General features: G+C 39.1%; 2 protein-coding genes across 3 annotated transcripts in view; both read left to right on the forward strand.

Annotated features, from left to right (window-relative positions):
- LOC112144814 (RNA-binding protein Musashi homolog 1) overlaps positions 1-13,344 on the forward strand; it is a 33,114-nt gene extending 19,770 nt beyond the window's left edge. For both annotated transcript variants that reach the window (XM_024269618.2, XM_024269617.2), the window contains exons 7-14: positions 6,985-7,033; positions 7,359-7,441; positions 7,525-7,642; positions 8,939-9,019; positions 9,398-9,454; positions 10,707-10,763; positions 10,912-11,066; positions 11,182-13,344. In XM_024269618.2, the coding sequence (XP_024125386.1) occupies positions 6,985-7,033; positions 7,359-7,441; positions 7,525-7,642; positions 8,939-9,019; positions 9,398-9,454; positions 10,707-10,763; positions 10,912-11,066; positions 11,182-11,223 (642 nt within the window). In that variant the 3' untranslated portion in view covers positions 11,224-13,344. The remainder of the gene's footprint in view (positions 1-6,984; positions 7,034-7,358; positions 7,442-7,524; positions 7,643-8,938; positions 9,020-9,397; positions 9,455-10,706; positions 10,764-10,911; positions 11,067-11,181) is intronic.
- Positions 13,345-14,508: 1,164 nt separating this feature from the next.
- LOC112144813 (transmembrane protein 233) lies at positions 14,509-17,024 on the forward strand. Its single transcript, XM_024269616.2, has 3 exons — positions 14,509-15,673; positions 16,564-16,698; positions 16,765-17,024. The coding sequence occupies exons 1-3, from the start codon at positions 15,512-15,514 to the stop codon at positions 16,774-16,776; spliced, it is 309 nt and encodes a 102-aa protein (XP_024125384.1). The 5' UTR covers positions 14,509-15,511; the 3' UTR covers positions 16,777-17,024.
- The last annotated feature ends 1,604 nt before the right edge of the window (positions 17,025-18,628 follow it).

Below are 18,628 nucleotides of genomic sequence, written 5' to 3' on the forward strand. Positions count from 1 at the left end.
AAAGTAGTCACCCCATATTCTGCAGTATAGGGTGGACTGCATGATAAAGCACATCGTAATGAGTGGACTATTTCTGAACTTATTTCATATAAAAGATGGACCATATTTTAAGGTACATTATTTCTCGGCAACATGCATTCAAACAACCATTTTGCAATGAAAAACCATGTAAAAGTACTATGTAAAACTCATGTCCACGCATAGCTACGCTCATTTTACGCAGTTTTCTTGGCTCTTTCGGGCACAAAATGCGTGGCTGTTGATTGCGCGTTGCAAGTTAAACAAGGCCGAACTATTAACCAATCAGGGACTTGGATTTGTAGCTGGTTTATCTGTGGAACCAAGACACGACCTGATGATATCTGCATTTATTTTTCAAACAACAAAAAACCCAGGCGTCTATTGAGATGATGGTAATCCATATCCACCATTGTAAGGACACTAGCAACAAACTAAACTGTTTTTGTTTTGTGGTAAAATCACAAGTTTTTGGTGCGCTTCAACATTTCTCACCAAGCCTCTTCCAACTGTACATGGCAGACATGCGGTATTAAAAAGTAGGAAAAAAAAGAAGAAAACTCTTCCCGCTTGTCCAGTGCTATAAGCTAAATGCATGCCTAATACATTCTTGAACAAACATCTAATGCCTGTTGTGTATGTATCTCTAGAGAGGAGTCCTTCAGTCAGATTAACTGCATTTACATTATTTTTTTGCATAGTTTTTTGGAACGTGGTACATGTTAGGCCCATTAGAAGTGTTAACCACATTAGCCATGTTAGCCACGTTAGCCAGATTAGCGTGTACTCAATACCTGTGACTCCTGACCTTGTTTGTAACATGTTAAAAGACTGATGCTGCCAAAACAAATGTTACTGTAACTACTTAAACTCCTGACGTTGTTAGGAATGTGAAAAAAAAAAAACACAGTCCGACAATGCTTCACGTTAGCTGCATTAGCACAGTCACAAAAAATCTAGCCAAACATCTTGACAGAGTACTGTGTACCTCTCAAAATGAGGTGGACTTTGTTGCGGGTAAGATGGTGGCCAAAAATCAGTAACAGGATGGATGCATCACCTTCCCCCACTGCATGTTTCTGTTTTAAAATACTCTTGTTTATTGTGACAGTACTCTTTGACATACCACAAGTCCTTACACGATCAACATGAATTAGCAGATCTGTGGAGAAAAGCGGTTTTGCGCTGGTAAGCAACACTTTAAAGCAGTTTTTTCATCGTTATGCAGCACATTACTAATACAAAGTTTTATAAAGCAATGCAAAGAATACACAGAATAAGCTGAGTCATGTTGAAAAAGGTTGAAGTTAACTGCAGTCCAACGTAAACACTGGAGCTAAAGCTCCAATGTAAAAGTCTTAAAGTTTTACAAATCTAAACACTTGTTAGTATCCTTTATAAATTAATAAAGAATTTACCATCTTTTTTAAGCAAAGTTTAAGCTAACCCTGAACACTAAGCCGTTTATTCACACTAAAAGGTTTTAATAAAAGTTGCTGCAACTCTGAAATCTTGCGGAATTTCCGCTTTCGGCTTATGATGTTTTGGCAATCTCCGCTTCCAGCTAATAATTTTTAGCCGCCATCTTGTCCGTAGCCAAGTCCTCTTGCTCAAAAATGCTTTGGCATATGCACAACCACAATAATTCTATATATAAGGAATTCAGGATAATAAGACACGTTGTCATTTTTTTAAATTTGGGGCTTATAAGCTGGGCTGGGTTAATAAAATCGATTAATCGATTTGAATTGATTTAAGCTTAATAAATCAACAATCGATTCATAAAGAAATATAAATTGATTTATTACATAAAGCTAAAGTTTGCTAGCTTGATGCTAATGATTAATGGAATTTCCCATAGGACAGCTAATGCTAACGCTTGGTCGACCTATACATTGCTAACTAAATGAACATCTTTATGAACATCTTTATTTTATTTTAAAGTAACTTTTTCTGGTCTAAAAACTAGTTTTTGTCCTCATACTGTCTTCTTCTTCTTGAATAACGTATACTTCTATAGCGCAATCGCCACCTAGTGGCCAAACTGAAACGCCCTCCAGGAGAAGCAGAACAATGTTTACAATGTTAATGATCTGAAAATTTTTGTTAAGAGTTTTTCCTTTTGAGAATCCATGTAATACTGTATTATTTCACTAATAAATTTTTGCAATATGTGAACTGTATCAGATTAATATAAATATATTCAAATCATATAGTAGATTATTAATGTATTTCTAAGCAAATTTAGTATTTCTAAGCACATTTTTTATAAATGTGTAAACTCAAAATGGATTTGAATTGAAGAATCTAAAAAAAATCGTAATTGAATTGTTTTATAATGCAGAAATTGTGCTAAAACACAGTTTTGGTTCAGTACATTTTTGTTGGTTTGGGAAGATTTCAAACTCTTCAGTAACTCAAATACAGCAGCTGCTGGTGGCAACAGCCCCCTCCTCAAACACCTTACCCTTCAGACTCTGGAGCCCCTGCTACAACCATCTCAGATTATTGTTGTGGTGACCCACCCATTGTCCTGTTATCATCTTGTTTTTTTCATTTTTTGCAAAAAAAAATGCTGGTGCAAGGCTTGTGCGCGTGCGACAGTGTCACCGTCATGGCTGCTGGGAGAGGAAGCCTGCGTGCGTCTGTGCGGATCCAGACAGACAGCGGCGCTCAGCCGCAGCCATCCAGTTGTCACAAACATGAAGTGTGTGGCTGTGCTGCTGTTTGTGAGCGGGGCAGTCTGTAAATGAGCGCTGCTTCAGGATGTTGGCCTAATGGCTTGGAAGAAATTAACAGCATGAAGCTCCTTCTGCCTTGTGTCTGGCTGTGTGTTTTCTCTCTATTGGCCTCTGACTCACACTTGGAGTATGGCGCCTTTTTTTTTTTTTTTTTTTTTTTTAAGACGCCGCTTCAGATGGATATAATTTCTTTAATTCCTCCTGCTAAATGTGTGACCATCACACCGGTTCAGGTGGATGTTGTGACATGTGTCTCGTTTCCTAAAATGGCTGTTTTGCGGCTCCGCGCCGAATCGGTTCTCCCCGGTGATTACAGACGCTCATATCTAAGACAACACTCCCTCCACAGGATGAGGGAATATTTGGACTGTTTGGACACGTGAGACCAAAGCTGTATCGTGGATTGCAGCAATCCCACAGTGCATTCCTGCTGAGCAGGAGGTATTTTTTGTTTATTATCCGAGCCTGGTTACAAGGTGCAGGTTGAGATGGAGCGGGACTCGCTGTCCCGTTTATTTTCTTAGCGTGGCACCGCCTTGTTAGCAAAAACATAGGATGCACTGTGCAATTTATGCAAGTCTTTGATTCAGGCTGGGGTTTGTTTTGTTTGAGGGCACATCTCAGAGCACACCTATGCAAACTTCATTAGCCCAGTGAAGTTGACACTTCAGGTGTTTGGAGGTTCAAAAACTTTACTTTTTCGGAATTTTAGGTTAAAAAAAAAGGCCAAGCTCCTTTTGCAAAATACCCATAAGCCACTAAGACTGCAGCGATTGTGCTTGTATGAGAAAACAGTCTAAACAGTGAGGTGGAGGTCTTGTAATCCCCCTTAGCTTGGTGGAGACTTTACAAAAGCCTCCTTCATTTTGACCAAGGCTAAAAATAGAACTTATCTGCATCGCAGAAATGTAATTTAAGGCAGCAAATAGATGGCTTCTGAAGATAATTTTGTAATTTATGTTTAGACCTCTTGACTATACATTTAGTCAAGGAAAATCCAATAGTTTTTCACCTCCTCAATTAAGTTTTATGCGCTAAAACTTTGAATGAAAACATCAAAAATGTTCCACAATTCCACAAGAATTAAGAAATCGGCTGCATTTAATGCACTGAGCATTCAGATGTGAAGGTCCAGCAGCAAAGACGTCAATACAACGATCGTACAGAAGCTGCAGTTCATCAGTCTTGGAGGGGTCACAAGGTCTTTTTTATTTGGAAGTGTCAATAATTCTTTAAAAAAGGCGACAAAAGCAGAACTCTGTGACTGTTACGATGGAAAACAAACAACAAGCCAAAAAATCTCTAATGTCACTCTATGGGTTCTTAATAACAAATATGAAGTGGGATGATGGGCGGAGTTTACTCCACCCTTCAACCTGGTGAAACTGAGCGATCAGACAGGACAAAGTAAAGTAAAAGCTTTGATCAAATCACCCAAACTTCACACAAACCCACGCCCCTAATAATCCACTCATTTGATTATTAATAAAATCAATCAATGCCCCGCCCCCCCGTTGGAGTCTCACCTGTTAGAAGTTTTAGACCACTTGATGTCGGCTATACATTTATTTAGCCCTTTATTCTGGAATTCATTTCCTGTTGTAAAAATAAAATATATTCTTCAATGTTTTTTTTTCCTTTTAAGATGTTCTGGATTAAATAGTAGATGCTGAAATAGAGTCTCATTTCCACTGAGCGGTACGATCTGATCCGGTATTTAGAGCGTTTCCATTGTAAAATGGACCCATTAAGCAGTTCCGAACCGTACCTCTTGGGGAGGCTTCCATCCGTTGTAGGCCCATTGAAAAGTGGAACAGAACTGTTGTAGCCACCCTAGAAAATGATGACATTAGGAGGGCAATAGTTTTGGCTCCCTCTGGACCAACAACTTCTATATTTAAATATTTTAGAGCCACTCAAGCTTTTCTGGTTTGGGGTCAGGCAGTTTGTGGGGTTTGTTCAGACCATTGACTGTATATGTGGCCCCTCCCCCTTTTTCCAAACAGGAAGTACCTGCTGACTCCAAGCAGCTAAAACCCCATAGACTTCTATAGAGAAATACACTTTCTATTTGTCAGTAAAACTACTCTTGCTCGATTATATATGTTCCCACTAAAACAATTTTTTAAATTATATTATTTTTTTACCGGCCAATCAGATGCCTTCAATAGAAGCATGTGGCCCCCATGTTAAATATTTGAAATGTTTGATTGACAAATTCTCCCAATCATGCCTTCTGGTGGTAGGGGTGTGGCCAACCAACAAACTCACTCCTGATTGGAGACTTAGAAATCTTGACCAATCAGGCGATGTCTGGCTCCAAAATGGCTACGTGAATTGGAGTCATTTTATGAACTCTGTTACTTTTTTTTAATAACAAATACTAACTTGTTTAGTCCAGTCACAGTGGGAGTTTTTTAAACCTGCAAACTTCCAGCAGGTTTTTCCTTTTGTCTTATCAGACCTGTTTCTGCTGAAATCCAGAGAGTGGAGGGGGGGTTGTCGGAGCAGCGTGCACGTGGAGGAGTGAATAAGATGAAAACTACAGCACGGACAGGGGCAGACGGGAAAAGTTGGGACTCCACTCACCCATGTGAGCTGGCGATTAGTAGGCTTGACTGAACACTTTGTCTGCTGGCCTGTTTAGAGAGAAATGGCAGGAGAGCCCGAGCGAGGATGAAAGAGGGAGATGTGAGGAGACGGCGGGGGGAAAAAATGTGAATGCCACCTTTCATAATCTGGCAGGAAAAAAAAAGAAGTGGAATGGACTTGTCAGCAAACACTTGTTCTTCAGACAATGTGTGTACGCTTCAGTGGAAGCGGGACATTTTCAAGGCTGCCCCTCTGAAAGCTGCACCTTGTTTCTGTACATGGGAGAATCGGAGAATTTGACCTTAATGCTGCTTCGCTGCCTGGCTTGTGTGCGGAATGGCGAGCGACTGATCCCAGAATCCCGCTGCTCTCCAATCGGATAGTTTTACACCAGCCCGGGTGGTTAGCATTCTGGGATTGATTTTGACTGAAGCGTTGCTTAACAGATTTGCTGCCTAACAGGTTAACATCATCTTTTTGGGGGGCTCCGTCCTTCAGATCCCGTCCCGTTTGGAAATCTCTTCCAGGAGAGATGCTGCTAATGCTAGCTGCAGGACTAGCTTGTAACTCTACTCTTCATGACAACACGTTGGCTCGCAGCTGTCTTCCCAGCGTCCTCTTTGCTGTGTCATTGAGTTTGGATGACCGGAAAGGAGGAAGACGTGAGGGAGGGGGGGATCTGAATCTGAATCGCGAACAGAGATTTAGAAAGGGGGGGTATGTGATTGCCCTGATCACATCCGTGTTCATCTATCAGAACTTTTATGATTTTTTTTTCTTTTATATCATGATGTGAGATAAGAGTCTGGAATGGGACCATCAGAGGCCGCATCCACTCATGTTTCACCGGCGCTGGTTTCAGTTTATGAAAATAACCGATCCACAGGTGTGTCGGCAGGACGCCACCCAAGTCTGGTTTCCACAGTCCTTGATTTCCCTCCTGATGCCGTCAGAGCTCCAGCGGGAGCGGCAAACTTTCCTACAAGTGAAGGACAAGCGATGGAGGGAGGGAGGGAGGGAGGTGGAATATTGAATAGGGCAGTGCGAAAAGGGCGGAGGGGGCTGACAAAGACAGATTTTGGTTCCTGAATCTGCAATCTTTCCCTAAAAAAAAAAACTTCCCGCTCAAAAAAAATGTTTTTTTCACTCTTTTTTTTCCTCTCTATCCTTTTCAATAAAATGCATTTGACGGGGTGACAAGTTCTCCTAATTGAAATTCTTTAGGCGGTCTCCATGGGAACGGTAAACTTTCGACATGGAGGCTGAACAAATGCAGAGAGAAAAGAGCTGAAAGAAAGTGTGTGAGAACTCACTTGAGCGACAGAATGGAGATGAAGCCCCTCAGCTTCTCCTCCGCCCTCAAAAGATGCCACTCGGTGTTAGTTTTGTGCACCCCCCATCTTTTTTTTGCCCCCCCCAACCCCCTGATTCTTCACCCCGTTCTGCCTTTCTGGCCCTTTCAGCCCTCTCCTTTGTCACCTGTCACCCTTCCCTCCCTCCACCTCCACCCTCTCCATCTGTTTGCCCCCGTCTTACGCCACAGCAGAGGAGGGACAATTGCACCCCATGCTGGGTAATGATGTGTGAGTATTAATACGCCGCAGCTCAAGTATCCTTTGTTGTGTCCTCACAGGTCGATGATGCCATGCTCATGTTTGACAAAACTACCAACAGGCACAGAGGTGCGTACACACACACACATGCACACATGAAAGTATGAGGCGGTTACAGGAAAAACAGAATAAAAAATCCCTCCCTGATCCATTTATCTCTGCCCCCTCTGTGGGCGAGGAGAGCTGGGGTGACCTGAGGTCGCATCCTAGTCAGGACGGCCACGAGCGATAATGTAAATGAGCGGTACCCCGGCGGGGGGAAGACAGAGATGAGTTAGGGGTTTTTGGGGATGGCGTCTCATCCATCAGCTCTTTGTGTGTCTCATGCATCTTTAACTGAAAGAAGGGCAAACATATTCCTTTGTTTTGTCTTTTCTTCCCCACCTACCTTTAGGTTTCGGCTTTGTCACCTTTGAGAGCGAAGACGTGGTGGAGAAAGTGTGTGAGATCCACTTTCACGAGATCAACAACAAGATGGTATTATAATAGAGGAGTTTCAATCAAAGTGGCACCACTTCTTTTTTTTTTTTCCACTGAACCGCTGTTCGCCTTTGCTGCAGGTGGAGTGTAAGAAAGCACAACCCAAAGAGGTGATGACGCCGACGGGCTCGGCCAGAGGTCGCTCCAGAGTGATGCCTTATGGAATGGACGCCTTCATGCTGGGAATCGGCATGTTAGGTAAAATCATACATTTCTACATTGAATACAGAAAAACAAGGAGAGAAGTGTAATACATAAATCACAACAATATCAAAATACAGCCTTTATTCGCATATTTTTAATTAATTGTGAACTAGATTTGCCTTAAACAAAGCAAGTTGACAAATTTACTCATATCTTCCTGGTTTTGTGCTTTATTGAGAAGGCTCCTATTGGAGAAAAAGGTCTTTGAGGACACTTTCATTGAGAAAATCAGCTCAGAAATGATCCGTTTGTGGCTCTTCTGCCCCCTCTGCTGGTCATTTTGGGTAGTGCAGCTATCAAGTTTCTCTTTAAAGATTTGCTTTACTTTTTTAATTTTTGTATCTTTTTAAAGAACAAACAAGCAAAAACGTTTTGATTCTATTGTAAATATTTACTTTTTGTTTATCAACATACATTAAGTGCTGCATTCAAGACACTTTATAGAACAATTTAGGAATATAGTTTAGTTTAAAAAAATCCTTTATTGTACATTAAAACAGTTTTAACCATTCAAAATCATTTTTACAAGCTAGGAAAAGCAAATTATTAAGTTATAATTGGATACAGTTTTCACTGTTCATGCAATTCTACTAAATGTATTTCTGTTTGTGGACAGGTGGACATTCTTACCTTGTTCTTTGTAGATTAGTGTTTGTTTGTGTGCTGGTCTTTACATGTTTTCTTAATTGTAGTCCAAAAAACATGGAACTAAAACATAGAGTAAAGGTGTGGTTATAATAGTTAATGATATCACTTTTGAACCATAATGCAAATTATGTTTAATTTTATTTTTATGAACTCATTTAGTGTTCAGTAAAAAAAATAGTTGTTTCTGATGATTTGTAGTGTCAGCAAATATTTATTTTCTCCTGCGTTCTATTTCCTCTTAATTCCTGTTTACAATCAGATCCAGCTTTTCAACATGTTCTCAAAAGATTTTTTTTATTCAAGACAAAGCAAAACCTGGTGCTGATTCCATTGGATTATTAAAAGAAGAGCCTTTGCTGATCTTCCTGACAGGAAACATTTGAACATAAAAAGCTCAAATCACTCCTTTTGTAGCTTTTGATCATGATTTACAGGAACTTAAAGTCTAAGAAAAAGCCTGAGGCTTCTCACTGGATGATTGAAATTCATTTTTTATGTTGAGAGAAGAAATAGCAGCATAAAAAATAAATGTTGGGGGTTTCATTTCTCTCTAGTTTGTCTTTTGGGTGAAAGGTTTAAATATTTGACTGATGACTGGTCATCTCCTAGATAAACAGTCTGAATTTTTTCTCTTTTCATCAGGCTATCCAGGATTCCAGACTACTACCTACACCAGCCGCAGTTATTCTGGGATTGCCCCTGGTTACACTTACCAGTTCCCAGGTAGGTGCATGAAAGCAGCGGCTCTGTGCGGGCCTGCAGAGGAGCTTTATAAAAGGATACAGGCTGTGGCATGTCGTTGATTCAGCTGCAGGCCAGGAAATGTGTGTGAAGAGCCTTTAGCTCACACCTTCAGATACAACTGTGGCTCCTAATTTCTTTTCTTTCAAAGCGTTGGAGTTCCATTCTTCTTCTGCCAGCCGTTTCTGTGTTTTCTTTAGGTTTTTTTTAATGTTTGATCATTTTCTTTTCTTTTGTTGTTTTTTTTGCTTGTTTTTTCCGTGTGAACACAGCGTGTTCAGTCTGCCTTTGTGGGTGGTGAAGTCTGTTCACAGAGATCTCTCTCTCTCTCTCTCTCTCTCGACCTCCTCTTGTTTCCAGAGTTCCACTTAGAGAGGACCCCCCTCCTGACATCGTCCCACCCCCATGAGCTGACAGGTCAGTGGCTCCTCACTCCTCTAAGGCTGGGACACAAACCAACACAGAGAAATGAAACAATTTGCAAACTAGATTTTGCACAGATCTTCACTACTTGTATCCCTTGAGCTGCTCGGCTTTATAGATTTAATCCTCATTTCATTAATTTCCCATCACCCATTGAACTGAGCATTAAGGAAATAAACTTAACAAGAAGCGATGTCTGTTGTGTTTGATGCTCATTCTTCAGATTTCAAATCAAAGATTACAACTTTTTACTAAAAAGATTAAACAATTATATTTCTTCTTAAATCTTGTTTTTTCACTTTATAATGTACTTAATTTATTTATCCTAAACTGTTTTTTGTGGCAATGCCTGATATCCATCAGTCTAGATCTTCATATATACTTTGGATCGCATAGGGATTCTACAATTAAGCTGTAATTGTCCAAAAAAATGTCATTTTATTGGTGCCAAAATCACAACCATTACTCAATTTTTGTGATTTTTGCAGCCAAAAAATTACAGTTTGTTCTCACAAACTGTTTTCTCTGTTAAATAACTAAAAAAATCAGACATATAGAGAAACAATGAAAATGTATAAATCTACAAAAAAAGCAGAAACTGGGTCAAAAATGAGTCATAGCTCTTAATTATGTTTATTTTTGAAACTTTCACCTTACATTTTGAATGAAATGCTCATTGTAAGTAGACAATGTGATTGGCAGACATATGGACGACTTGAGGAAGATGAACGATTACAATTAACTCTGTTGATACAAAATGCATCACAGCACTTCGGCTCCAAAATGACCTTAATCACATACAAGTAAAAACATGAGTGATTTTTTTTTTTTTATTTATAGCTGAAAATAAATTCAGGTATCAAAGAACGGAGCTGCTCTCTGAAACAGGAAGCTGTTACATTTTCAGATAACATTCTTCCGGTGTCAGATTTACAGTGAAGCCGTTAGCCTCATGCTGTCTTCACAATCACTTTACAATTTAATTATAAAATAAATAAATAAAATAAAAACACCTGCAGAATTTCCGAGTTCTATTATTCATGTCATGATGGAGCAGCGCCTCTGGCTTTAGATCCACCCTTCAGCCGGATGCCGCCTCACTGCCCTCCACCAGTGAAATGACATAACAGCTGTGTGAGCAGATGCAGCAGCGCGCTGTAGATTATTACTTATGATCTGACATGAGAAGGATCCACTGCGCGGCTGCCTGTGCAGTAATTTGTTGTTGTTGTTGTGTAATCTGCAGCCATTCCCCTGACTGCGTACGGACCAATGGCAGCTGCAGCCGCCGCAGTGGTTAGAGGTACGTGTGCGGCTGGTGTTTGTGTGCTCGCCCTACATTGTGTTCTGTCCGGCGTGGACAAATAAAGGCGTATTTTTAGCCGCCTGTGTGTGTGTGTGTGTGTGTGTGCGCGGCCCTCCGGGGTTGACTCGTCTCTTCTGCTTCTCAGGCTCCACCCCTTCGCGCACAGCTGGCTTCCTGGGCACGAGCAGTCCCGGACCAATGGCTGATCTGTACGCTGCAGCCAATCAGGACTCAGGAGTCAGTAGCTACATCAGTGCCGCCAGCCCCGCCCCCAGCACCGGGTTCGGCCACGGTTTAGGGGTAGGTCGGCCCCCTCCGACTTGTCTCACCCCCGTCCACATATGCTTCACTCACGCCTGGCTGCACACTTGACAAGCCTGGTTAAGAGAGTTTTTTCTGTCTTGTTTGTCCTCAGGGTCCTCTGATTGCTACTGCATTTACTAATGGCTACCACTGAGAAGACTCAGGTCACAGAGGATGGGGGGGCGCTTCTCCTCTGCTGTTGAGCTGGTCGGAATGCTGGTTGCCCGTTAATGGCACGATCTGATTGGCCGGCCACAGGCTCTGCCGGACTCTCTTCTGGCTCCACGTGGCTCCACCCACCGACTGAATATCTTTTTAAAAAGCAGAACTCTTGTTTTTTTTTCTCTGTACTAATCTCACGTCAACATAACGTCACCGTTTCTCCTCCTGTAGCGTAACAGCTAGATCCTTCCTTTCCTCCCTCCTTCCGACTATCCATACTCTCTTTTTTTTTTAAAGCTGCAAAAAGACTGAAAAAAAATCTTGTCTTTTCTGTAAGACAAGGAGAACTGTTTGTTTTAATAATTGTTATTTTATTTTGAAAGCGATCTGTCATTTCCTTCAGAGCCGTTTCTGAAAGAAGAAGAAGAAGAAGAAAAAAGGCATTTTTAACAAAACGGAAGAACAAGTCCAGACTAAAGGTCCTTTTTTTACACTCAAGTGTCACAGAATCATGGGGGGAAAAATAAAAAAAACCTAAAATGTATATTTTGGTAGTCTTTAAAACAAAAACCTTTGTAATATTGTTATTAATATTGACATTATAATGATAATCTGTAAGGTATTTTATTCTGTAATTGGTTTTAAAGCAATGTTTTTATGTCTTCCTGTAAGATATTGTACATACAGACAGGGTAGGGTGGAGGGGTCGGTCAACCAGCTGGCATGTCCTCGGTTGGTTTGGAAGTGGGACGGGTGGGTTTGTGGGTGGGTGGGTTGGATGTCAGTTGCTGCTTTCTGTGCTCATCTCACTGCTTTTATCAGTATGCGTGTTCTCCACGGTGACGTCTGTTCACAGCAGCAGTGCCGGGAGTCTTTTGGGCAAATTCCTTCAGTTAAATCATAATTTTCTGCTCCCTTTTTAACTTTGTTTGCATTTCATCTCCAGAAAGCAAATGTGACCCCAAAAAAACCCCCATAAACTCGATGAACTTGTAGAAGATTAAAAGACCACGGCAGGAGAAATCAGATGCTCGGGGTGGATTTTCATTTTGAAAATATTATATATAAATATATATATTATCTTTTTTGCGCTGTTCACTTCTTATTTTTTGTTGTTTTCTTTTTGAAACTAAAGTTTTCCTCTTTTGGCGGTGTTGTCACCGTGGAAACAAATGAAGGACATTCTCAGTTGTTGAAAAACCACCGTCTGCCCTCTCTCGGCTTCTGAAGGTGTATGTGACTGAGCGCGTTTGACTGAGCGTTTGTGTGCACACAACAAAGAGTAATATGGAACTACTTCTGGCAACGAAGAAGTGATTTTGATTGCCTTTTTTTTCTTTGGTACTGAAACAAACAAACAAAAAAAAAAAAACATCACCCTGTTCTGTTTTGGTTCGGCTGTTCCTAACTTTTTCCAACTGACTTGTGGGAAACGTGTGCTCCTCTGGAACCAACATATTGTTGTTTATATGAAGTTGCTGCTCCATGTGGTGTGAACTAAACAGAACCAGAAAAGAACAGGGTCCCGCTCCCAGTCGGCTCTGATGCCGGAACCAGAAGACGCTGGCCGGCAGGGAAAGCTTTGAAAAGCTGGAACATTTTGAGGCTCTGCGAAAACATGTGGTGTGTTTGTTCAGCCTGATGTTCAGCGCAGCAGAAGACTTCCTGCTCCAAACAGCTGTTCCTGTCAGACAGACTGGGAGACCAAAAAAAAAAACTACTGCTGGACACCAACACTGTAACTTTTTAACTTACAATAAAGCAATAAGTTATTTTTTACCTTACAAATGAAAATTGTACTATTATTGGTAATAGCAGACGATACGTGGAGAATTCTGCAGCATTAAGACTTATTTTCAGAAAAAAGAAGCTATATTTTTCTGTTTCAATGTCTTGTTCCCCTTGTATATTATTTTTAATGGTATCTTTTGTTGTGATGATTTAAGGAAAGGGTTCATGTTGTGAAAGGGGCTCTTTGTGAGCTCACACACTTTCAAGATTTGGATTGTCCCCTGAAGAGCTTTTCTTTGTTTTTTTGTTTTTTTTTGTTTTTCTTTCAGTTTTTTCCTCTGACAATTGAAATTTGAAAATCTTAATAAATTATTCTAAAGTGTTTTGAAATCTTTCTTTTGGAAAATGATATAAACATTTTTGTTGACTCAGTGGAAGTTAAAAAGGTTGATTTTTCTACCTGAATATACCAGTTTATTCTCCAATTTTATCAATATTTCTGAAACTAAAACTATCTAAAGAATGACTCATTTGAAACTAAGTGTTGCTGCTTGAAATATTATTATATAATATTATTTAAACAATACATTTAAAATATTCAAAACGATCATATACGGGTTTTTGGTAACACCATTAATTGCTGGTAATTTTTTTTGTATCATTATTTCTGTTAATTTACCTATATTTGGCATGTAAAATACTCAAAGTAAAGTGTTACTAAAAGCTGCTTAAGTATATGACAAATACTAAAATAAAAAAAGTTGAAATATTTATTTTAAAAAAAGGAACCTACAGTTTTTGGAAACCATAAAATTTGGGGAAAAAGGAAGCTTAATAAAGTTAACAATTAAAATTGATTAAACTTTTTTGGCAGGCAATTAATATTTTTATAAAAATGATTGATTGTTAAATATTTAATGCGTTCAAAAGCATTGGTGGATGTCTCACAAATCGCTTAAAGTAATAAGCTGCTTATAAAAATAGTTGCTGGTGTTTAGAAGTTGTTTATAAAGATAGTCATTAGCAATAATAAGCTGCTTATAAACGTTAGTGTTAATATGCTGCTTATGTAGATAGTTATTAGAGATAATAAACTTATTTTATTGATAGTTGTTAGCGTTAATAAGTCTCTTTTAGACATAGTCGCTAGAGATAATAAAATACTTGTTAGGGTTAGCGTTAAGCGAAAAATATAAATATAGTTGTTAGCATTAATAAGCAGTTTGTAAAGATTAGCTTTATATGCTGCTTCAAATTATAGTTGTTAGAGATAAGCTGATTTTAAAGATATTCATTGGCATTTATAAGTTTCTTATAAAGATAGTTGTTAGCGTTAAAAAAGCTCCTTTTAAAGGTTAGCATTAAAAAGCTGCTTGTAAAGATTAGCATAAATAAGTTACTTATAAAGATAGTCGTTAGCGTTAAAAAGCTGCCTGAAAAGTTAGCAGTAAGCAGCTTGTGAAGGTTAGCATTAAAAATCTGCTTGTAAAGGTTAGCATAAATAAGTTGCTTATAAAGATAGTCGTTAAAGTAAATAAGCGAAAAGGTTAGCATTGAAAAGCTCCTTGTAAAGCTATTATAAAGCTGCTTGTAAAGGTTAGCATTAATAAGTTGGTTGCACAGATAGTGGTTAACGTTAAGAATCCACTTGTAGAGTAACTAAATTGCTTGTAAAAGTTGGCGCTAATATGCTGTTTGTAAAGTTTAGCGGTAATAAGCTTCTTATAATGGTAGGTAATGGTAATTTTGCTCCATTTTAGGTTTGCTTCCCTCTACTCCACTTTAAGCAACTAAACAAGTACAAAATAACGACGTTGTCAGAGGGAAAAGAGGGTCTATAAATACAAGTAATTGTTTAATCTTAGCTACAAGTCAATATTTCTTCTGTCAAGAAGAGGCCTGTGTAGTGTGCCTCCCTCCTGTGTGTATTTTGTGTTATTTAAGTCTGAAGATAATCTTGATGGGCCCAAAAAACCTTGATGGAAAAAGAGTCTGAAGTCAAAAACTAACAGATCAAGCTGAAACAAAATCGCTTGGAAGCTATTAAAATACTGGTCAAAAAACAAACAAAAAAAAAAACTTATAGCAATGAGATAAAATAGTGATTTTACAAAAAAATTAATTTATAGCAAAGAATCACAAAGTGATATTTTACAGTGTTTTCCTAAAAGGTTTGAATCGCCATCTGTCTCTGGAACTCTCATTTCTGGGTCAGGGGTGTGAGGTGTCAGGCTAGAAGTAGTGAACAGACAAACCCCCAAACTCGCTCTCAGACTCTGGGCGGAGGCCAGAAGGGTCACTGATCGCCTCCTCCTCTGCCCTTCTCTATTTCTGCCTACAAATGTGCAATTTCCCAGCAGTGCCATCCCAACTGAAGGACTTCAGACTCACCACACAGACACTTTCAGGCTTCTCCTATAAAACCAGAATATTCCCACCAATTTTTTCTTTTTTTTGTTGTTTTTCCTGAAGAATGCTTTTAACTCTAAATAGTTTCTTTATTTGCTGATCTCTCCTCTCTCGACAGGGTTTTGTTCCCGTCAGGCTCAATGGCATCTAAAGGGTTGAAGTCGAAGGATAAAAGCTCTGTTTTTGACCATGGATCTGTGGAAGCACCACCACCCCTTCGCAGCTACCTCTGTCTGACTGTGCTGGCCTGTTTCTGTCCTGCACACCCTGTAAACATCGTGGGCCTGGTCTACTGCATCATGGTAAGAAAGCACCACTGTTCACTCGTTCAGCATTGAGGCAGCATAAGTCAAAAAACCTGTTAGAGAAGAACTGCTATAAAAATATAGTCAACAAACTGGTTGCTTAATTCCAGCTTTCCAAATTTAGAATTAAAATACAAGCTTGCCAAAACATTTTAAACAAGCACACCTACATGCTGTATAGCTGACATAGCTGAAATACTTCCAATCTCAGGCATTAGTTTTATTTTTATTTTTTATTTTCACTATTTCCACATGTGGTTTTTTCCTCTGTTACGTACACTTTGAAAGCTCTCTGACTATAATATTAACATTTGTTAGTAATAAATTCAATATTTTCACATTAATCAGAAGTCCCCTGTTCTAATTAAATCCTTTAAAATGGAAAGTTGACATTAAAAATGTATTTTTGTTCAAATGTAACTTATCAGTGAAAGTTCATAAGCTATTGTCATGAAAAAAACAATTAATTGAAGAATTCTAACCTTTAACATTGATGATATGATAGTTCTCAATATTTTAGACAAAAACAGTGGTTTTAAAACATCTGACAATGTGGATTTTAGGGTGAAACACCATAACATGTTTGAAGATGATGACGGAGTTGAAGGAACAAATACTAATTTATGTTTTCGCTCTTTTTTTGTTTTCTGCTGTATGTAAAAGTTTTCTTCTCATCTGTTCCCTTTTATTTTCCCGGTACAAGATTTTTTGTTTTGGTTGTTTTATGAAACTGGGAAAAAAAGTCAGAGAACTTAAAGTGAAACATTTAACCCTGTCACACAAACTTCTGCTCTTTCAGTCAAATTGTTTCTGTCATATAAGGAGTCAGCTCCTGCATGAGGTTAAAGTTCACCGTCTTGATGTTTTGGACCTGATGTTTGTTCCAGTCCAGAAGGAGTTACTATCAAGGTGACTATGAGGGATCCCGGCGCTTGGGCAGGATAGCTCTCCGCGTCTCCGTGGCGTCCATCATCATCGGCCTTCTCATCATTGCCATCAGCTGCATCGTTCACTTCACCACGGTCAGGCAGACATCAAAACCCCCACTGAGTGTCTCTTTGCTGAACACATCTGTCTCTGTGCTGCAGATGGAATATTAAAGGTGATCAGCTGATCATCTCACCTGGTGACAGACGTCCTCTGATGTTTACCTGCGTCGACACACTACTTCTGCGGCTGTTTTCTGCACTAGCTATCAAAGAGGGGACATTTTTACTGTTTTATTGAAGAATATTTATGATTGATAAGGAGAATTCTGGTAATTCAATAAGTATCTGATGAAATATTACATTCATTTTATGTTTTTAACACTCAAACTCATGTTTTATTGCTTCTTTTCTTCAAAATAAAATAAAAAGAATATTCAAAAGGCTCACCCTGTTTTAGCTTATTAACATATTTTATAGATTTTAGTTTTTTAGACTATTTGTACCACTTTAAAAAATAACTTATTGCATTTTTTTGTGCTTTTATTTTGCTTTTGGTACAAGTTTTTTTTTTCTTTTTATGTTTTATATTCCCTTTGTTTACATAGTTAGAAACATGGATTTACAGAATGCTTCTTGATGCCAAATGTAACAGAACAAAGTTCTTCTGCCCTATGAAGGTCATACTTAGTGTCTCAACCAAACTTTGAATTTTTTCTGATTTAAAGGTTTTAATTTAACCTCATCTACTTGCTAATTTCAATGTTCCCCGATGTACTTATTTAAAAATTTGAGACAAAAGAAAATATTTAATTTTTTTTTTAAATAGCAATTTTAGTAAACCAGTCTGACGGTTGGAAGTTCTTATCAAGTGTTCTATTTTTGTTTACTTTTTATTTTTACAGCAGTTTCTTTTGTAATTTTTGATTAAAAAAAAAATAAAAAATTCATTTTATTCAATTTATTTTTTTGCAAAGTTGACCTGATCTGTCATGGGGTCAACATCCTCCCAAATCTGGCTGCATAACTGTTTGATGTCAAACTTCTATGACAGCAGCAGCATGTTTAGGATCAGACCTCCATAGCTCAGCTTTTAAGTGTTCTGAGGATCTTTCGCTGCTTTAGAGAACCACACACACCTTCACCTGCTAGAATAGTTCGTCCTAACTCCCCCTGGAGTTTAGAAACCGCTCACTTGGACACTTTCTCGTAGCTTAATCTGTCACAGCACACCCCAGCTAAATATAGCCGGCTTCCCTTCCTGCTGCCCACTCAGTCAAACAAAACTGACCCTGTTGCGAGGTGACTGAAGCACGTGGAACGAGGCCTAAAAGGTAGGATGAAAGGATCCGCTGATTCGGATGAGTTCAAGTGGGCAAAAGTCTCCTCTCATGACTCATCAGATTTCTCTCCCTGTTGCCTCAGAAACACTTCAAGGCTGTTTTAATGCAGTTCACAGCTCCATCCGTGGCCTCACAACGGCCCCCGATGACAGACACTTCATTGTCATGCAAAGCACGGAGACAAGTCCTTCACTTTCAATTTGTGGAGCTCATATTTATCAGACAGGGTGAAGTTTGATCCTTCCCGATGAGCCGGATTTAATGCCAAGCATCATTTTATCTCCCATTAGTTAAACAAAAAAGGACAGAAACACGATTGTCGTGCCACTTCTTTGATGTCCCTCCAAAGTAAAACGGGAAGGATAAAAAAAGGAGGATCAGACGACTTGAAAGCATTTCACAAGATTATCAAGGATCAAGGTAGACTTTTTTTTTGGCAGGAACCTGATCGTCGGGATCTGCAGAGAAGAATTTCACACAAACGAATCAGATTTAAAGGATTTACTGTTTACACGGCGATCTCTCCAAAACATCAAGTTTAGACTTCCATTCTTCAGCGTTGAAAAACTTGAGTTGCCTGCATTAAAACATGATTGTCAATCTTTTTCAGGAGCTGACTTATAAATAAACGTCTCAGTCTCCCTGCACTGGAGCCAGATATTCTTCATATCTCATGACACATT

Source organism: Oryzias melastigma, linkage group LG5 (assembly GCF_002922805.2).
Source record: "Oryzias melastigma strain HK-1 linkage group LG5, ASM292280v2, whole genome shotgun sequence".
Taxonomy (NCBI): domain Eukaryota; kingdom Metazoa; phylum Chordata; class Actinopteri; order Beloniformes; family Adrianichthyidae; genus Oryzias; species Oryzias melastigma.

What these genes read in the sequence shown, in the direction of transcription:
- LOC112144813 (XM_024269616.2), top strand. Translation starts at nt 15,512, where the DNA reads ATGGCATCTAAAGGGTTGAAGTCGAAGGATAAAAGCTCTGTTTTTGAC. An exon ending in GCCTGGTCTACTGCATCATG is followed by an intron (nt 15,674 to 16,563) that starts GTAAGAAAGCAC and finishes TGTTTGTTCCAG; the next exon opens with TCCAGAAGGAGTTACTATCA.